Source organism: Mirounga leonina, unplaced genomic scaffold (genome assembly GCF_011800145.1).
Source record: "Mirounga leonina isolate KUSES-001 unplaced genomic scaffold, KU_Mleo_1.0 Mir_151, whole genome shotgun sequence".
Lineage (NCBI taxonomy): Eukaryota > Metazoa > Chordata > Mammalia > Carnivora > Phocidae > Mirounga > Mirounga leonina.
Window position 1 is genome coordinate 42,197,506 of NW_023270377.1, and position 18,661 is coordinate 42,216,166.

At 40.1% G+C, this 18,661-nt stretch overlaps 2 protein-coding genes across 5 annotated transcripts in view; both read right to left on the reverse strand.

The window, feature by feature from the left end:
* The window catches only part of MYO1B (myosin IB), a 184,083-nt gene that overhangs the window by 79,015 nt on the left and 86,407 nt on the right, over nt 1-18,661 (reverse strand). For all 4 annotated transcript variants that reach the window (XM_035007505.1, XM_035007504.1, XM_035007503.1 and 1 more), the window contains one exon: nt 15,399-15,493. In XM_035007505.1, coding sequence (XP_034863396.1) covers nt 15,399-15,493 — 95 coding nt within the window. The remainder of the gene's footprint in view (nt 1-15,398; nt 15,494-18,661) is intronic.
* LOC118012202 (60S ribosomal protein L21-like) lies at nt 359-3,221 on the reverse strand. Its single transcript, XM_035007506.1, has one exon. The coding sequence runs from the start codon at nt 934-936 to the stop codon at nt 454-456; it is 483 nt and encodes a 160-aa protein (XP_034863397.1). The 5' UTR covers nt 937-3,221; the 3' UTR covers nt 359-453.

An 18,661-nucleotide genomic window follows, 5' to 3' on the forward strand; every position in this document is an offset into this window, starting at 1 on the left:
GCTGAATCACTAAATTATATACCTAAAACTAATATTATACTGTGTGTTAACTGGAATTTAAATAAAAGCAAAAAAATTAAAAATTAAAAAAAATATTTGTGCTTTCTTTTCAATGACGTCCTTACTTCAGATATAATAGGAATTGTGCTTGAAGATTATCACCAGTATGAAAAAAAATTTGCTGAGTAATAGAGCCAACAACATGTCAGAAGAACTATCTTAAAGCAATCATTCACACATAATTACAATATTATACACAGATAATTCAAGGCAAAAATAACCTGGTAACCTGGGTAGCTTTACAAAGTATTTTTATTTATTTATTTATTTATTTATTTTATTTATTTTTTTTTTTTGCTTTAAATATTTTTTGGGGGGAAAGGACACCACACTTCTACTCAATTGAGAGAAACATTTTTACAGTCTTGAGGTCTTTTGTTTTCTTTACATTTATCATGCCATGAATTCATAGGGAATGGGTTCCAGCAGTTCGGGCTCCTTTCCATTGGTTCTCACAAAGTGTGCTTCTCTGGGTGGGGCAGGCTGGCGCTTCAGCTGAACCCAAGTACCTTTCTCTTTGGCTTCCTTCTTTTTCTGATCATTTTCCTTCACACGCTTCAGGAAGCTGTCTCGGCTCTTTGAGTGTTTAATATGCTCAATGCGTACATTAATTCTCTTGGCAAGAATCTTGCCCTTAACTTGTTTGTTTACAAAAATGCCATCAGCATGCTGGGTGACCCTGTAGACTCTTCCAGTTTTGCCATGGTAAGATTTGTGGGGCATTCCTTTTGGAACAGAGCCCATTCCCTTGATGTCCACAATATCACCTTTTTTATAGATTCGCATGTATGTGGCCAAAGGAACAACTCCATGTTTTCTAAAAGGTCTAGAGAACATATAGCGGGTACCTCTCCTCTTTCCCTTTGTGTTGGTCATTTTGGTGAATTACTGGAAGATGGCGGTTCCGGCCGAAAGGCTACAAAAGTATTTTTAAAGTTTAAAAGAACTGTCCTCCTCAAAAATAGTTTCTAAATCAAACTAGTTTGCTCACAACTAGACTAAATTAGTTACTCTTCAACTCAATTAAAAAACTAAGCCACTAATGTAAGGATTTGGTAACAAGAAAGCTAGCTTTTATTGGGCACAGTTGTTTTCAAAGGTTTCACCAGGAACTCTGAAAGGTAAGCTGCTAAAAGAAGCTGGCCACCCTGAAGCATACAAAGAATTCTTAGCTCAAAGGTGGGCAAGATTTGTTTTTGGTGGTTTTATCTTTTGGTGTCTATCAGCCTGTGTCCTCTCTCAGCATCTGCTTCTTAGGACCTGATCTTTTGAATAGTGCCTTCCAAGGAATATTAATAGATATTCAGGGAAAATGATGTCCGAAGTTAAATGAATTAGATGAAATGAAATAGGTTTCTTTTTAAAGGGTTTCCTGGAGGATCACATGCATGGTGGAATTCTGGAAAAGGCTCGAGAATGCTACACTTCCCAGACTGGTTTGCCATGGAATCTGTTTCTCACTGAGCTGTCCTCATTCTGATTTTCCATAACCAGGGAAGGGCTCAACTATTAACTGTCAGCAGAATTCAACACACACCTTCATTTGGGCGGCCGAGGTAAGGAGACTCATCAGAAGTCTTGCTTTCTCTGAAGTCTGCGCACGAGTGCCACCGTCTGAGAGCAGGAAGGCTTCCTCAGATCTGAGTGATGATACCTCTGCCCACAGGCATAAGGGGGCAGATCTCAACACTGCCATTTCTCATACAGAGACCGACAGGTGGCTTCCAGTCCCACTGCCCACCACGAAGAAGCAATAAATGAACAACCGGAATTCACCTTGGGCACACTGCCTGGCACTTGCTTTAGGACTTTAGAACAACCCCAAAGCATTGACTAACAAGCCACTGAGCACCAAGAATCTATATCAGGTCACACAAAGTTCTCTAGGCCTGAGGCAGGAGCAAATAGGGTAGAGGGAAAGCAAACAATCTCATGGAACCCTGAGAAATGAGGTGGGAGACTGGGTATTTCTGCCATGCTTGCAGTTAAGTCTTCCTTCAACGTGCTTTCTGGGTAATGAAAATGGGTCCACACAGGTTCTCTGGTGGTCTGTGATGGCTGATTTCTATTGTCTCCTTTTAGGGGCTGCAACTGAGAAATGCCAATCTCTTCATCTCTGTGATTCTCTTCCTCCAAAGGGCACTGTTCCTTCACACACCTTCCACTGTGTAAAGTTTCTGAACTACATTTCCCACTGTTCTCAGGGTTTCAGCATCTAAAAGCTGGTGAATTATATATGGACAAAGAGTTTATATGCTATCACATGTCATTTGACTTCCTGGTGCCACAATTCCCTCTACCCATCGGTCCGAGCTGGAACTCTTCTTCTGGTCACTTCAGGATACTTTCTTTCTAGGCTCTATGGCTTTCAAGTTCAGGAGAGGCTGCCCTCCCAGGAAATTCCTGACATCCTGTGCTGTCTGGTCTCCAATGCTGGGCCACCTCTCCTCAGTTACCCACACATCCCAACTCAGCAGTCTGGCCTTTGAAGCAACTCACCTCCAGGCCTGCTTTCTCATCATTCCACTTTCTCATTGGTACCTCCGCTCCCCATCCTCGCCTCTACCCTCACATATGTTATTATATCCCTAACAAGAATTTCTGGCCTTTCTACCCATTACACTATGGCAAGACTGAAAGCATTTAGAGGCACAATAACGGTCTCAGATTGTGGCAAATACACACACACACACACATATACTTTAGATGAAAAGGTAAGTTTCCTTTTAGGTAAACTGACAATAAATATTAAAAGTCCAGGTCAGGCTGTTTTGCTTATTCCAGTGATTATGGACCTCACTGTAGCCAAACATCAAGTTTAGCTACACGACCACACCGAGTTCTCTGGAAATCCAGTTCTGGACCAGGATGGACTCTTAGGGACAAAATGCTGGGGTGGGGGTGGGACACAGGAATCAACCAAGAATCAAAATTCTCTGGCGGCTGTTGATTTGGTCTCAGAGACTTTTTAATGGCCAGTATGAAAAGAATCAAGTTTTCTCAGGGTCAAATCTGTTTAAAAATGGTACAAGGAGCAGATCTTTTGGAATCTGGATTGAACTTACATCTGGTTGTTAAACTGTGTATAAACCCACAATATCTATTGAGATAGAAAGAGGACTTAATTGAAATTAGGAATGACTTTTATTAACCTTAAAATCTATTTAAGTAATTCAAATATAATTTTTAAATATAGTTCAAGGATACTTATTCCTAAATTGTTAAAAAGTTTGTATATTCAATTCTTCACTATCTTCAGGAAATCTAATCCTGGATTCATTTTGATAATTCATTTTTGGAAGCCGGGATTAAGAGTAGTTTTCTTTAAACAGTCTCATTATCTAAAAGAGACAACTCTTATAATATTTTTTCTTGACATAATACTTGATCTTTAACTTAAGCAGCTCATGAGATACTCACTACTTCAGAGAAATAAATAGAACAGTAAGGATATGTTGCAAGGTCCAACATAGTTTAGAAGACTGTTCTTGTAATATTTCACCATGCTGGAAACAGGAAATAAGATTATCTCATGAAGCTTTCTGCTTCATTTCCTTTTGGCCCTTCTGTACTAAAGTTCAAATAAATTTGTATCTTTATTCAAGTACTTAGATATTTATCCAAATCAAAGCTTCATGTAATAACCTCTATGAATGAAATATATTTCTAAGAATCAAGAATTATCATCTTCCATATCTCAAAGTCCAGTTTTTGGATTATGTAGATTGTTACAGAAACCAACTAAACATGACCTTGGCAATCACGGTATACAATTATAAGCATTTTCCAAAACAACACTCTTGAACAGACCGTGGATACTTTAATCCAGTAATCATACTCTTCAATGACAATGTCTTTCATGTACATTGTAAAAACAGAAAATGATTCTACTTGAGACAAAAAAGTATACTCTTCATGTATACACAAAACTCTGAAAAGCACAACTATTTTAGACCTAAAAACACTGGCATTTAAAACTGGCAAAACATAACAGCATTTGCTTAGAATCAATTCTTAGTTCATCGTTTTCTCTCACTCGTAGATACTTCACATATGTAAATTTATGTACATATATATGTTTGAATGTGACTTGAATCCTAAAATTCATCAACAGTCAGACAAACATAATATTAAGTCTTCGAAGTAAAGTCTCTTCTCACCAGAAAATGGTAGGACATCTAGGGTTGAACAGATATTCTGCACTAATGGGCAAATGGCCTGTCACAAAATACTTCTAAATCTGAATATCTGGATCAGATTCATATCAACGAAAGGGGTTACAGAAGATAGAGATTTGGGCATTTTAAATTCCTGATAAGGAAAAAATGAGAATTTAACTCTGTATTCTCTGGTACCTTGTAAAAGACTGTGAACAATATGTATCATCTGTTATTATGCAATTATTACATAATCATATAATTACGTAATAACTTTTTTTATGAAAGAAAGCACGGCAAAGTAGTAGTAGGTGGATGAGAAAGGAAAAACATTTCAGTGAAAGACATTTGCGCTCATGAGGACAGCAGGATGGGAATCTTGCTGCTAAAACTGCAAAACCTGTGCATGTTAACTGAGCAGGCTCCCATGGATTCAATCATGGTATCAGGAACAAAAAAAAACCAAAAACGTATGGGTACAAGCAAGGCTTATTCGAGTTTTCTTCACAGAACTTCCCGTAATTTATCCAGGAGTTAATAGGTATCCATGTATGCATTCATAGTACATGCAACACCATGCATGTCACGTATAGATCACATAACACACATATATGTCATAAAGCAAACAGAGCCACACATTTCCACACACACATATACTGATATATTTATCTGCTTCTATACTTCTCTAACTCCTTGGTTAAAATATCCAAGTTTTTCCGGGCACCTGGGTGGCTCAGTTTGGTTAAGCGTCTGCCTTCGGTTCAGGTCATGATCCCAGGGTCCTGGGATCGAGTCCCGCATCGGGCTCCCTGCTCAGCGGGGAGTCTGCTTCTTCCCTCTCCCTCTGTCCCTCCCTGTGCTTGTGCTCCTCCCCCCCAAATAAATACATAAAATCTAAAAAAAGAAAAAAGATCCAAGTTTTTCTAGAGACTGAGCTTACATAGGTCTCACGGTCCAGTGACCTAAAGAGTAAGACTACCTCAATCAGTGAGGCCACCTCTGTGTACAATGAAAGAGAGATTCTGCAACCCAGAGGCACACCCTTCTTAGCAGCCACGAGCCTGCAAGGCTGTACAGCAAGCCAGCTGCAGCCTATCCAAACTAACCAGACAGGTGACCTCAAACCGTTCCAGTTGTGGTACAAAGAGCCTGGGTCTCGCGATGAGCAATACGGCTTTTCCTCTAAGAGGAGTCATGACGGGCAGTGTTTTCACTGAAATACAACGCTATATACAAGTTGCTCTGCTTCCGAAAGTTTGGCCACGAGATCTCTGATAATGAATATAAAACATGTGGATCAAGAGAGGCCTTTCTCACACGGGGAAGAAACAAAACAAAAGCTCACTATATTTGGGGCTTCAGTCTGCTTAGCTGTTCTGCCTCCCTGGGACACCTCCGTAAGGAGATGTAAAGTCGTACAAGGTCAGTTGGGGTTCAGAACCAAAAGTCTTAATGAGCAGGGCAGGCTTCATAACTCTCCTAGCTGATGGTTGGAGAGTTCCTAGAAACTGATGTAACTGTAAAATTAGAAACCAAATGATTTATGCTGTTTTCTTATGTCAGGATCATCTTCTTAGGCCCACAGATTTATTGTAATGTCTTTGAAACAATGTAGTTATGATGGTTCCTTCACGTTCTACGTCCCCTGCCCCCATCAGCTCTTGAATGATTCTCCACAAACTATCTGTATTCACAGTAGTGAATTCTGAGTTCACTGCCTAGAAATACTTGGGCACTTTTATGAGGCATGATGAATTTTTTATTTAGCACAGCAGTAATGAATTAAATAGGACCCCAAAGGACTCAAAGAGTTCATGCCTCTCCCTGAATGCCCATATTATATAACCGTGCAGCATAAGAATATCTCCACTGCTTAAGGCCAATAACATCATCATCCGCCAAGGGGGTTTACAACCTCATTAAATTAATTACTTCTTGTAAAATAAGCCCTCTAATACTGCAGGGTAGTCCTGTATAAGCTATCAAGTAAAGATTCTTACCAAAAAGACATACTGTGCATAAACTCTACAGCGCATTCTAGGCCCTCCATAAATGTTAGTTCTCTTCTTCTTTCATTTAATTACCAACAAAATCTTTAATAACGATGTGTACTCAAAAACAATTTCAGTGGTCAAGATAATGGGGCATTTCAAAAGTGCCCTGGCATCCCTCTTCCCCACAGAACTGACAAAACCCCATCTCCAAACTCCTCACACTACCATGCTACAATCTGTGTATTATTTTCCATCATTTCATTTTCCCGTAAGTAATCTCCATGAACCAGAGACATTAATCAACACATAAATTCTATGCTTTACTCAGATGGATAGTGTAATGACAACTAAAACCATAATAAATTTTGAGGCAATTTTTGTACCACTCCTTGCAAAGTGAAAGAAAAGTAGAAAAAGATGAATCAGTAAGTGAAGCACTAAATGTCCCTGGGGACAGAGATGTAGGAGATGCTGTTGGGATCTGTAAATGAAAAGGAAGAGCTTATTAGCAGCTACCAAAGAGTGTATTTGAGTGGATATTTTAAAACAGCAGCTCTCACTCAGGACTAGGGTCCACCTCCCAGCACTAGGAGGTTTAATGACAATGGACAGCTGAAGATCACAAGATCCAGGAATCACAGTAGCTCAAAAATAAGACAAATGCATCAAATGACCTCTAGGCAGTGCTATTCAAAGTATGATCCAAAAACCATCACTATTCAAAGTTGGTAGGTCCATGGACTATTCCCAGTCTACACATGAGAATAGGTTTTTATAAGTTTTTATAGCAATTTGGTCTTTTATTTTGTCTCTTTAAATGAAAAACAATTAGAGATTGGTTCTTCTATGTCTTCTTTTATTTCATTTTTCTGGTATCAGTCAGGAACAGGTTTGGGGAGGAGAGAGACCAGTGTTTCACGGTGGAAGGTTCGAGAAGCACTGCTTGAGAATGGCTATGGTACCCTCCTCCAGCTTCCCACCTGAAGCAGCACCTCACCTTGTGTGCTGTAAATAGAACAGCCCTACCAGAGGGAAAAAAGCAAAGGCCAAGAAGCAGCTGTCCGTTCTTATGACAGAGGGCAAAGGGATCCTAGGAAGGACAAAATCTGGGGAGGATGATAGGGAGAAAAGGATTCCAAGTGGTGAGTGGGATACTGAAACCCAAAGGACAAGTTATTACATAACAAAATATCAAGAGAAGAGAAAAACTACAGAACAGAAGAATGAACTCCATCCCACTAGATTTCTACCAGAGGAATGAGGTGCTTTTGTTTTTCTTGGAAAAGACTGAACACCAACCCAGTACCATCAACCTCCACTTAGCTTTTCAATAAGAAAGACACGTGAATCCACTGGGAGATGGAAACTCACTGCAGGAGGGGGCAGTGTGGTTTAGAACTCTCTGAGAAGGAGGTGGTCACGCGCTGACATGGCTCATTAGTGGATGTGTTGTCTTCTTGGAATGTATGTTCCAGAGGAGATGAAGACGTGGCCAACACCAGTCAAGCCAGTGACCACAACCCACTTTTTTTTTTTATTATTCTTATGTTAATCCCCATACATTATTACATCATTAGTTTTAGATGAGGTGTTCCATGATTAATTGTTTGTGCACAACACCCAGTGCTCCATGCAGAATGTGCCCTCCTCAATACCCACCACCAGGCTAACCCATCCTCCCACCCCCCTCCCCTCTAGAACCCTGTTTGTTTTTCAGAGTCCATCGTCTCTCATGGTTCGTCTACCCCTCCGATTTCCCCCGCTTCATTCTTCCCCTCCCGCTACCTTCTTCTTCTTCTTTTTTTTTCTTAACATATATTGCATTATTTGTTTCAGAGGTACAGATCTGAGATTCAACAGTCTTGCACAATTCACAGCACTTACCAGAGCACATACCCTCCCCAGTGTCTATCACCCAGCCACCCCATCCCTCCCACCCCACCCCCCACTCCAACAACACTCAGTTTGTTTCCTGCGATTAAGAATTCCTCATATCAGTGAGATCATATGATACATGTCTTTCTCTGTTTGACTTATTTCACTCAACATAATACCCTCCAGTTCCATCCACGTCGTTACAAATGGCAAGATCTCATTCCTTTTGATGGCTGCATAATATTCCATTGTATATATATACCACCTCTTCTTTATCCATTCATCTGTCGATGGACATCTTGGCTCTTTCCACAGTTTGGCTATTGTGGACATTGCTGCTATAAACATCGGGGTGCACGTACCCCTTCGGATCCCTACTTTTGTATCTTTGGGGTAAATACCCAGTAGTGCAATTGCTGGATCATATGGTAGCTCTATTTTCAACTTTTTGAGGAACCTCCATACAGTTTTCCAGAGTGCCTGCACCAGCTTGCATTCCCACCAACAGTGTAGGAGGGTTCCCCTTTCTCTGCATCCCCGCCAACATCTGTCGTTTCCTGACTTGTTAATTTTAGCCATTCTGACTGGTGTGAGGTGGTATCTCATTGAGGTTTTGATTTGGATTTCCCTGATGCTGAGCGATATTGAGCACTTTTTCATGTGTCACAACCCACTTCTGATGACTCACTTAGGAACAAAGTGATACAATCAGACTCTCAAAAAATGTATCTTTAGTCATGATGAAGAATTAGTAAAAACCTAAAAAAAATTAATAGCCATAGGAATAATTTCATCTCTTCCTCCCTCATGCTTAAATGAAAAGAAAGGTATGAAGTGACTAGGCTTGTAGATACAGTCAAAAGGATCGAGGTAAGGAGTGGGGGGGCATGAGATACACCACTACAAATGCCTCCTGTCAAGAGACATGGTTTTTAACTTGCCTTGCAACATTTCCATTGGTCAGCTTGGAAAGTAACAAGAAGCTGTACTACTTCTAAGAATTTAATTGTTTCATAAGAAAGAACTGGTTAGTGACAGAAGAGAGGCAAAAACTTTCTCGCAAGACACCAGTGTCCTTTTAAAGAGAGAGTTCTGAATGGCTAAAGATGTCACAAATTTCTGAGCAAACAGAGGTTTAGAGCCCATACCCAGAGATTCAGATGAATGATCTGAAAAGGGATAGGAAACTATATATAGTTTTATATGTCTATATATAATAGAGAGCAAAACTTTTAATGAAAAGTAGCACAAGCTGCAATTATTGAAAAGGAGAAAAGCAAGAGAGAAAGGTGCAGAAGTAGGTAGGGACTAGATCACACAGAATCTTATATAGCAAGCACAATGGACTTGACATTTATTTTAGTGCAATAGAAACCATTAAAATGTTTATACAAAAGTATCTTGAGACAAATGAAAATGGAAAAACAATGTATCAAAACTTAGGAGATGCAACTTTTAGGAGGAAAGTTTATCACAAATGTATACATCAAGAATAAAGAAAGATCTCAAACAAACCTAGTATTACACCTCAAGGAACCAAAAAAGAGTAACAAACTAAGCCCAAAGTTAGCAGAAAGAAGGAAATAATATCAATTAGAAGTAAATGAAACACAGAACTGGAAAATGACAGAAAAGATCAATAAAACTAAGAGATGGTTCTTTGAAAAGATAAACCAAACTGACAAACCTTTAAACTAACCAAGAAAAAAGAGAGGTCTCAAATAAATAAAATTATAAATGAAAGAGGAGACATTCAACAAATACCATATAAATACAAAGAACCTTAAGAGGCTACTATGAACAATTACATGCCAACAAATTGGACAACCTAGAAGAAATGGATAAATTCCTAGAAACATACAAACTACCAAGACTGAACTGTGGTAAACAGAACAGTAACAAGTAAGATTGAATCAATAATCAAAAACCTCCCCAAAAAGAAAAACCCAAAATTAGATGGTTTCACTGTTGAATTCTACCAAACATTTAGGGGAGAATTAACACCAATCCCTCTCACTCTTCCAAAACACTGAAGAAGAGGTAACACTTCCAAACTCATTTTATAAAGCCAAACTTACACTGATACCAAAGCCAGATAAAGATACTACAAGAAAACTACAGATCAATATCCCTGATGAAAAAAGATGCTAAAATTCTCAAAAAATACTACCAAACTGAATTCAAAGACTTTTAGGATCATACACTGGGGTGCCTGGGTGGCTCAGTCAGTTGAGCGTCCCACTCTTGATTTCGGCTAAGGTCATGATCTCAGGGTCCTGGGATCAAGCCCTGCATCAGGCTCCATGCTCAGTGGGAAGTCTTGCTTCTGGATTCTCTCCCTCTCCTTCTGCCCCTCCCCCCACTCACATAATCAACAGCTCTCTCTCAAAATAAATAAATCTTAAAAAAAAAAAAAAAAAGGATCATACTTCATGATCAATTGATATTATCCCTAAGATGCAAAGATGGTTTAACATGTGCAAATCAATAAAAGTGATACATCACATTAACAGAATAAAAGATAAAAATATGACCATCTCAATAGATGCAAAAAGGCATTTGATGAAATTTAAAAACCTTTCATGATAAAAACTCTCAACTGATTGGGTATAGAAGGAACGTACCTCAACATAGAAAAGGACATAAATGACAAGCCCACAGCTGACATCATACTCAATGGTGAAAGGTTGAGAGCTTTTCCTCTAAGATGAGGAACAGGACAAAGTTGCCCACTCTCACCACTCCTATTCGACATGGTAGTGGAAGCTAGAGCAATTATGCAAGGAAAAGAAATAAAAGACACCAGAATCAGAAAGAAGTAAAATTGTCTCTGTAGAGGACATGATCTTACATATAGAAAACTCTGAAGATGCCACCAAAAGAACTGTTAGAACTAATAAACTAATTCAATGAAGTTGCAGGATACAAGATAAACATACAAAATCAGTTGTGTTTCTTTATACTAACAACAAAGTATCTGAAAAAGAAATAAAACAATCCTATTCACAATAACATCAAAAACAATAAAATACTTAGGAAAAACTTAACCAAGGAGGTGAAAGATCTCATAAGACACTCATGAAAGAAAATTAAAGACACAAATAAATGGAAAAATACCCTATATTCACAGATTGAAAGAATTTATGGTATTAAAATGTCCATACTACCCAAAGTAATCTATAGATTCAATGTAATCCCTATCAAAATTCCAATGGCATTTTTCACAGAAAAAGAAAAAAACAATCCTAAGATTTATACAGAACTACAAAGAGACTACAAACAGCCAAAGCAATCTTCAGAAAGAAGAATAAACCTAGAAGCACTATAATTCCTGATTTCAAACCACTACAAAGCTATAGTAAATAGTATGGTACTTGCATAAAAATAGATACATAGACCAAAAAAACAGAACAGAGGAGCCCAGAAATAAAACCGTGCATATGCAGTCAACTAATATTTCACAAGGGAGCCAAGAATACTCAATAGGGAAAAGACAGTCTTTTCAATAAATGGTGTTGGCAAAATAGGATATTCACATGCAAAATAAATCTGAACCCTATCTTATACCACTCACAAAAAGTAACTCAAAATGGATTAAAGACCTAACTCTAAAACCTGAAGCCATAAAAAATCCTAAAAGAAAACATAAGGCAAAAGTTCTTTGACATTGGTCTTAGCAATGATTTCTTGGCCATGACATGCGAAGTATAAACAGCAAAAGTAACAAGTGGGACTGCATCAAACTAAAAAGCTCTGTAGAGCCAAAGAAACAATCAATAAATGGAAAGGCAACCTACAAAATGCAGGAAATACTTGACAAGTCATGTATCTGATAAACAGTTAATACGTAACTCATACAACTCAATAGCAATAAATAATAATAATAATCTGATGTAAAAATAAGCAAAGGACTTGAATAGGTATTTTTCCAAATAAGACACTGAAATGGCTAACAGGTACCTGAGGATGTGCTCCATATCAGCAGAGAAATGCAATTCAAAATAACAACCTGGTACTTGTCAGAATGGCTATTATCAAGAAAAGCAAGAGGTAACAAGCGCTGGAGAAAATGTGAAAAGGAAAGCCCTGTGCACTGTTGGTGGGAATGTAAATTGGTACGACCACCATGGAGGACAGTACAGAGGTTCCTCAAAAACTCACAAACTTCCAGTGATGGGATTAGTGTGCTTATCTCACTCTCACTCATCCTCTCTCTGTCTCTATCTCTCTCTCTGTCTCTATCTCTATCTCTCCCATGTGCAACACAGATAGAAGGTTTTCACCAGGAACCAAATCAGCAAGCACTTTGATCTTGGACTTCCCAGCCTCCAGGACTGTGAGAAATAAATATCTGTTGTTTAAGCCACCCAGTCTACGGCATTTTGTTAAATCAGGCGGAACTGACTAAGACAAGTGGGGACTCTAGAGCTTTATATATACCTGTGTTCAAAATCCCAGCTCTGTCACTTTCTCACTAGGAAGTTTGGACAAGTTGGTTAACCTTTCTGTGGCTCAATTTCCCCATGATAAAAATGGGGATAAGAAGAATACTTACGCATGTAATATGCTAAAGCACAATGCCCAGCACAATGTGTACTTATGCAGGGTAGCTAGTGTTATTACCCAATGGCACAACAGTGGTTCTACGGGAGGGAACAGAATCAGAATTTGTCAGTTTCACAAGCGGCTTTAACAATGGTCTAAAATTTATAAAAATAAATAAAAGATTCTACATTTAAGCTTACAATAACTTTGATGGACAATACTAGATTGAGCATATCTGACTTAACAGAAGTGGATTCAAAAAACCTACAATATCGGGCGCCTGGGTGGCTCAGTTGGTTAAGCGACTGCCTTCGGCTCAGGTCATGATCCCAGGGTCCTGGGATCGAGTCCCACATCGGGCTCCCGGCTCGGCGGGGAGCCTGCTTCTCCCTCTGACCCTCTCCTCTCTCATGCTGTTTCTCTCTCGCTCGCTCTCTAATAAGTAAATAAATAAAATCTTTAAACAAAAACAAAAACCTACAATATCTTGCTTGATGAAAAGACTGGTATGATTCCATACATGTGTCATATTAACAGAAGCCTGGTAGCCATATTAAAAGGGGGAATAGTTCCACTATAACCAAGACCAAACTTGAAGTATTTATTTTGTCTCTCTCTCTTCTTGGGATGTAATTTTGTGAAGCATATAGACAAAATGGGATTATTCCAGAATAATAGGACCATGATAGTCAGGGATTGGAGAATGAGATCTAATCCTCCTATTAAATGCTCTTAAAAGCACCCTCTACTTTTGCTTCACTGCACTTAACATTTTGTATATAGACTATATGTATACATGCATACATACAATATATGTATATGTGTATATTTAGTATATATACTATGTACATGTATATAAAACACAGAGCTATCGTCTATCTCCTCCACTAGTTTACAAATTCTATAAGGACCAGGATGGCGTCTGGCTCACCAATGTACCACTAGTACTTAGCACAGTACCTTTCACCTTATTAGTATTCCTACTGGTCCTCAAAAATTATTTCCCAGGGGCTCATGGGTGGCTCAGCCGGTAGAGTGGCTGAGTTGGTTTTGGCTCAGGTCATGGTCTCGCGGTCCTGGGACTGGGCCCCGTGTCGGGAAGTCTGCTTGAGGATTCTCTCCTCCTGCCCCTCCCTACCCCTCTAAAATAAATAAATAAATCTTAGAAGAAAATTATTTCCTGGATGAATGAATAAATGAATGTGCATTACATGGGAAATTTGTGAAGACAAGGGATGTTTAGCCCTAGGGAGACACGATGGATGACTTCAAATAACTGAGTGACTGCCCCATAGAAAAGAAAGTACACTAACTGGATAAGGTTCCAGACTGCAGAGGTAAGACCACTCGGTAGAGGCAGAATCCAACTCTAGGTAAGAAAGAACTTGTGTTAGCTGAACCTGTATGGCAAGTGTAGGAGTCGGCTTTGCAAAGCAGTGAGCCCTCCATCACTACAAAAGAAGGGAGTCTGGCTGTTCTATGGGAAGGACCCTACAGTAGGCAGTGTACAACTACAATCCCTTCCAATATGAGACTATGCTTTCTGTTACTTTCCATTCTTTTTTTTTTTTTTAAGATTTTATTTATTTATGTGAGAGAGAGCAAGTGAGCACAAACGGGGTGGGGCAGCGGGAGAGGGAGAAGCAGAGTCCCCACTGAGCAGGGAGCCCAACACTGGGCTCAATCCCAGGACTCCAGGATCATGACTGAGCCAAAAGCCAAAGGCAGACACTTAACCGACTGAGCCACTCAGGCGCCCCTGTTACTTTCCATTCTTACATGTCAGTCAATAAGACTTCAAAGGCACAAATTTTAGGAGGGGCTTATGAACAAAATATCCATTTCGGTCAGATGACTGAAATAACCATGGACAATTTTCTTCTCTTAATAATCAGAGACTCAAAGTATGCTAATCTGATCACTTAATAGCCAAGCAAAGTAGAAATGTTTAAATCCCTTTTTAGCAAACTAGTAGATTCATCAGAGTCTTGCGTATAAAACGAGAACATTTTACAGATAAAATGGCTGTGAAAATACCATCTCCCTCATCATCCTCCTCCTTCAGGGACTTATCAGTTCCATCAAAGAAACTCACTGACAACAGTGGTTTTAACCTGCCCAAGTCTGGACTCACAGAGCACAGCTCTTCTAAATTTTTTCCAGGTTAGCTGGGCATCAAGTGTAAAATCATCTTTTCACTCAAAAGCATCATCAATCACACGAATTGTTTTTATTACAAGCACAAGAAAAAAAGCATAATCTCTCCATTCAAGGGTTTGTGTTACGGGGAGGTTGCTAGCCTATCTAGAAATATATAGAAAATCTCAATTCCTTAGGCTTCAAAGTCTTTAGAGTAAAATTAAGCATTTTTCTGGTATATTCCCTCCTCACTCTTTAGCAGAGGTAAGATGTGCCTGTGGCCTCTCAAAGCCCAAACAATCTGTCATTCATCAAAGAAGTGGTAAGACCTCAAAGGTCTGGGGCCTTGGAGGAAAGGTAAAAGACCTTGAAGTAGATCTGGAATCCAGAAATAGACTCCCATACTGGTTGGAATCCCTTTGACAGTTACCCGTTTCTTCAAGTGAGAGATGTTAAGTCCTTCCCAGAGAACAGCCCATGATCTTAATCAGCAGCCTCCTGCAAAGGAGCCATCACAGTGGCCCTGTGCAGCTACATGCTAATGAGCCCCGCCCTCTGCTCGAACATCATCTGTGCCGCATTTACCTTCTAGAGAGGAGAAAGGAAGGTTGTCCAGGGCTGGCCTTACCTGTTTTTCCTGCTCCGCTCTCCCCAGTAATGAGAATACATTGGTCCTTATCTTGATCTCTCAGGGATCTGTATGCTTCATCTGACAGGGCAAAGCTGCAGGGGATAATGGGAGAAAAGTCCTTAAAATTCAGCTCATTATCATGTGTTTATCAGATGCAACCACAGGCTCTTTAAAGGACACTGATATGCTTTAGATAGGAAGCTGAGACATCAGATTTTATTTCCTTCAAATTCTTAAAGGAAAAAATAAACCCATCCATCATTGTGGCCCATGTTACCTTTTCCTTCGAATTCTCTAGTAAACAAAATGGTACCAATTTACTGTACTCTTTAGATTTGCTTTATTCAACCCACATGTGATACTTAAGGTTCACTGTATTAAAATCTGGACAATTCAGAGAACCAAGGAGAAAATGTCACATCACATGCCCAAAACTGGACGATGTAGAGGTTTTCAGAACAATACACTCGTTTCAAAACAACAAGAAAAAAATTTTTTCGAACATTAGAAAAACGTTATCAAATACCAAATAGCTGGTATTAGCATCATTAAGCTAAAGACAGAACTACTGCCTTCCCAGACACATAAGTGAAGCTAACCACCCACCAGAGGCCAGAGGTATCATGCGTCTGCCAGGGGTCTTGTCCAGTCCCAGGCCCTCAAGCTCCTCACTGGGCCCTGTGATGACAAAGGGCCCCCTATCGAGGACCAAGTCAGTCCTCAGGTTGATCTTCCCTGCCTCGAAATCTACAAACAAGGTAAAATGTGCCCCCTCTAGCTAACTGAAAAATAATTTTGACAATATGGTACTGTGTTTAAAATAGGTAAAGTCCCTCTTCTAATTCATTTATCAACGAGTACTTATCGAGAATCTACCTTGTGTAAAGAACATGCTGGAAATGTAAAGATAAGTTAGACTCAACTGTGTCTCAGGAATTCTCAGTCAAAGGCAGGGGAGAGAGAGAGAAACAGAAAACAGCAACCCAGCAAGTTAAAAGCAATGAGAAAGATATGTGCAAACGTTGCAGAACAAGACAGAGGCCTCAGGGGATGGGGAATGGAGCTGCACAATCTTCAGGGGTAGAAAAACCAGTCCTCAAGAATATAGTAGCAAGACTCAGGGCTTTTAGGGAACAAAGCAAAAGACAAATAACCTAGGCGGGGTGGGGGAGGGGGGTTATGAGCAGTTCTTGCTACTGGAAGGCAAAGCCTAAGGAAGGGACAGATGAGTGACAAGGTAGAGAGAGAGATGGGCAGACTCCAAATTAGAACAGAGATGATAGGGAACTACACTCCAGGACTGTAAGCAGGAGAGTGGCAGGACTGGATAAGAAGTAGATAGTAATGAGAGCTAAAAATAGCAACATTTACCAGCACTGCCCCAAGCCCTTCCTCTTTAATCATTTTAAATCTCACAACAAAACTACTAATAAATTATTACTAATCCCACTCCAGATGATGAAACTGTGGCATGGAAGACGTGACATACCAAGGTCACACGGCCAGTGGGACACAGTAGAGCCAGATCTGAGCCCTGCTCCTGACCACCCAGATATACCGCCTCTGCATTTGGGACCAGGCCACAAGAGTGCACAGGAGACCAATCTGGAGACCAGGAGGCCAGTGAAGGGCTAGGCTCCAGGGAGGGTTTAAATTTGGCTAACCAAACCACAGACAGCCTTTCAATCAATGACTTTGGCTTTTCTTGAGAAAGTGTGTCATACCATTAATACTGACAATTTACTGAGCACCTTCGATGTGCCAGGATGAGACGCTCGCATATTCACAATCAGATTTGACCCTTAAAACCGTTCTATGAAGTAAGTGTTAGCCTCCTTAAAGAAAAATGATCCAACTCAGACTGAGACATGACTTGATGCGTCTGTGATTCCTTTCCCAGGAAAGTTGTAACTTGCACCCAGAAATACCACGTACCACATTCTTCCCCTCTTGTCACATCCTCCTAGGACTATTTGTGATCTTATCTTCCGGCTGGACTACTGCGGGGCCCTCAAAGAGCCACCACGAGCCTTATTCTTAAACCGTGATTTCAATGAATCCAATGCCTTGCCCATAAGTATACTCTAAATGCATTTGCCGAATCAATGTATGAATAAGAAAAAAGAATGGAAATATCTGGCACAAGGGACTTTTTTTGAGTAGCAGGTGGCTTTAGCCTGTTTCTGTGACCAGTGCATGGTGATCTCCTTTTGCCCAGCAAGGTCTTACTCACCCCTCAAATCCCTCCCAGCCATTCCCTATCTAACCAGCACCTTGCTCACCCCCCAAGACCAATCAGCATCCTTCTCTCATGTTCTCTGATGCCCCCAGGTGAAAACAGGCATGCTCCCATGTGCACCACGCATACCAGGGAAAGTGAAAAACACAGTGACTGTGGGAGAAGACACCCTGGGTAGGATTCTCTAGGCCCCAGACCCACAGCTTACCACCTGCCTGACCTTGAGCAAGTCCCTCACCCTGGCCAAACAGCAGTTTCTTCACGTACAAATTGGAGAATGGAGCCACATACTTTAGCTGAGAAGGCTATATAAAAGCTCTTTAAGTGTTGTAAAGTCCTAAATAAACGTGTGAAATCTTTGTGTTACAATTAGTTATGTACACATCTTCTTATCCCTTACCAGAAGGTAAGCTCCTCTAGGGCACAGCCTTTCTGTCTAATTCATCTCTGTGCCATCCTGCACAGTTATAAACATAAGACACCGCCAATATCAAAATACGAAAGAATGAACGAGTGAATTCTCGCCAAGTATTGACAAAGTCACTACTGGAGTGAGCCCCACAGAATGGTAATCAGGAAATTCATTTCTTCTCATGACCTTCCTGCAAGAAAGAAAAGCAGTGCTTCCATTTCTTATCAGTCTCCCTCCCCTTCCTGTTCCTCGCACCTCCAGACAACAGTGCAGAGATGACACTGTCATTATCCTCATTGGCAAGAAATGCTGGAAAACACATCACGGCAACTACAAGTGAACTTTTCCAAATCCATATGCACTGACTTCATGGGTTAACATACACCTCTCCTATGCTCCTAAGACTGCAAGTTAGTTTTATATACTACACCATTCACAGATCCCAAATGATGCAAAATTACTGCTAACATGAATAACGATATAGGATTGTGTGTGTGCATGTGTATGCCATGCGCACTCACACACACACACACACACACACACACACACGAAGCTTTAGAAGATCACCAAGGGACCCTGCCATGCGTTTCTTTCACATCAAAACACTTA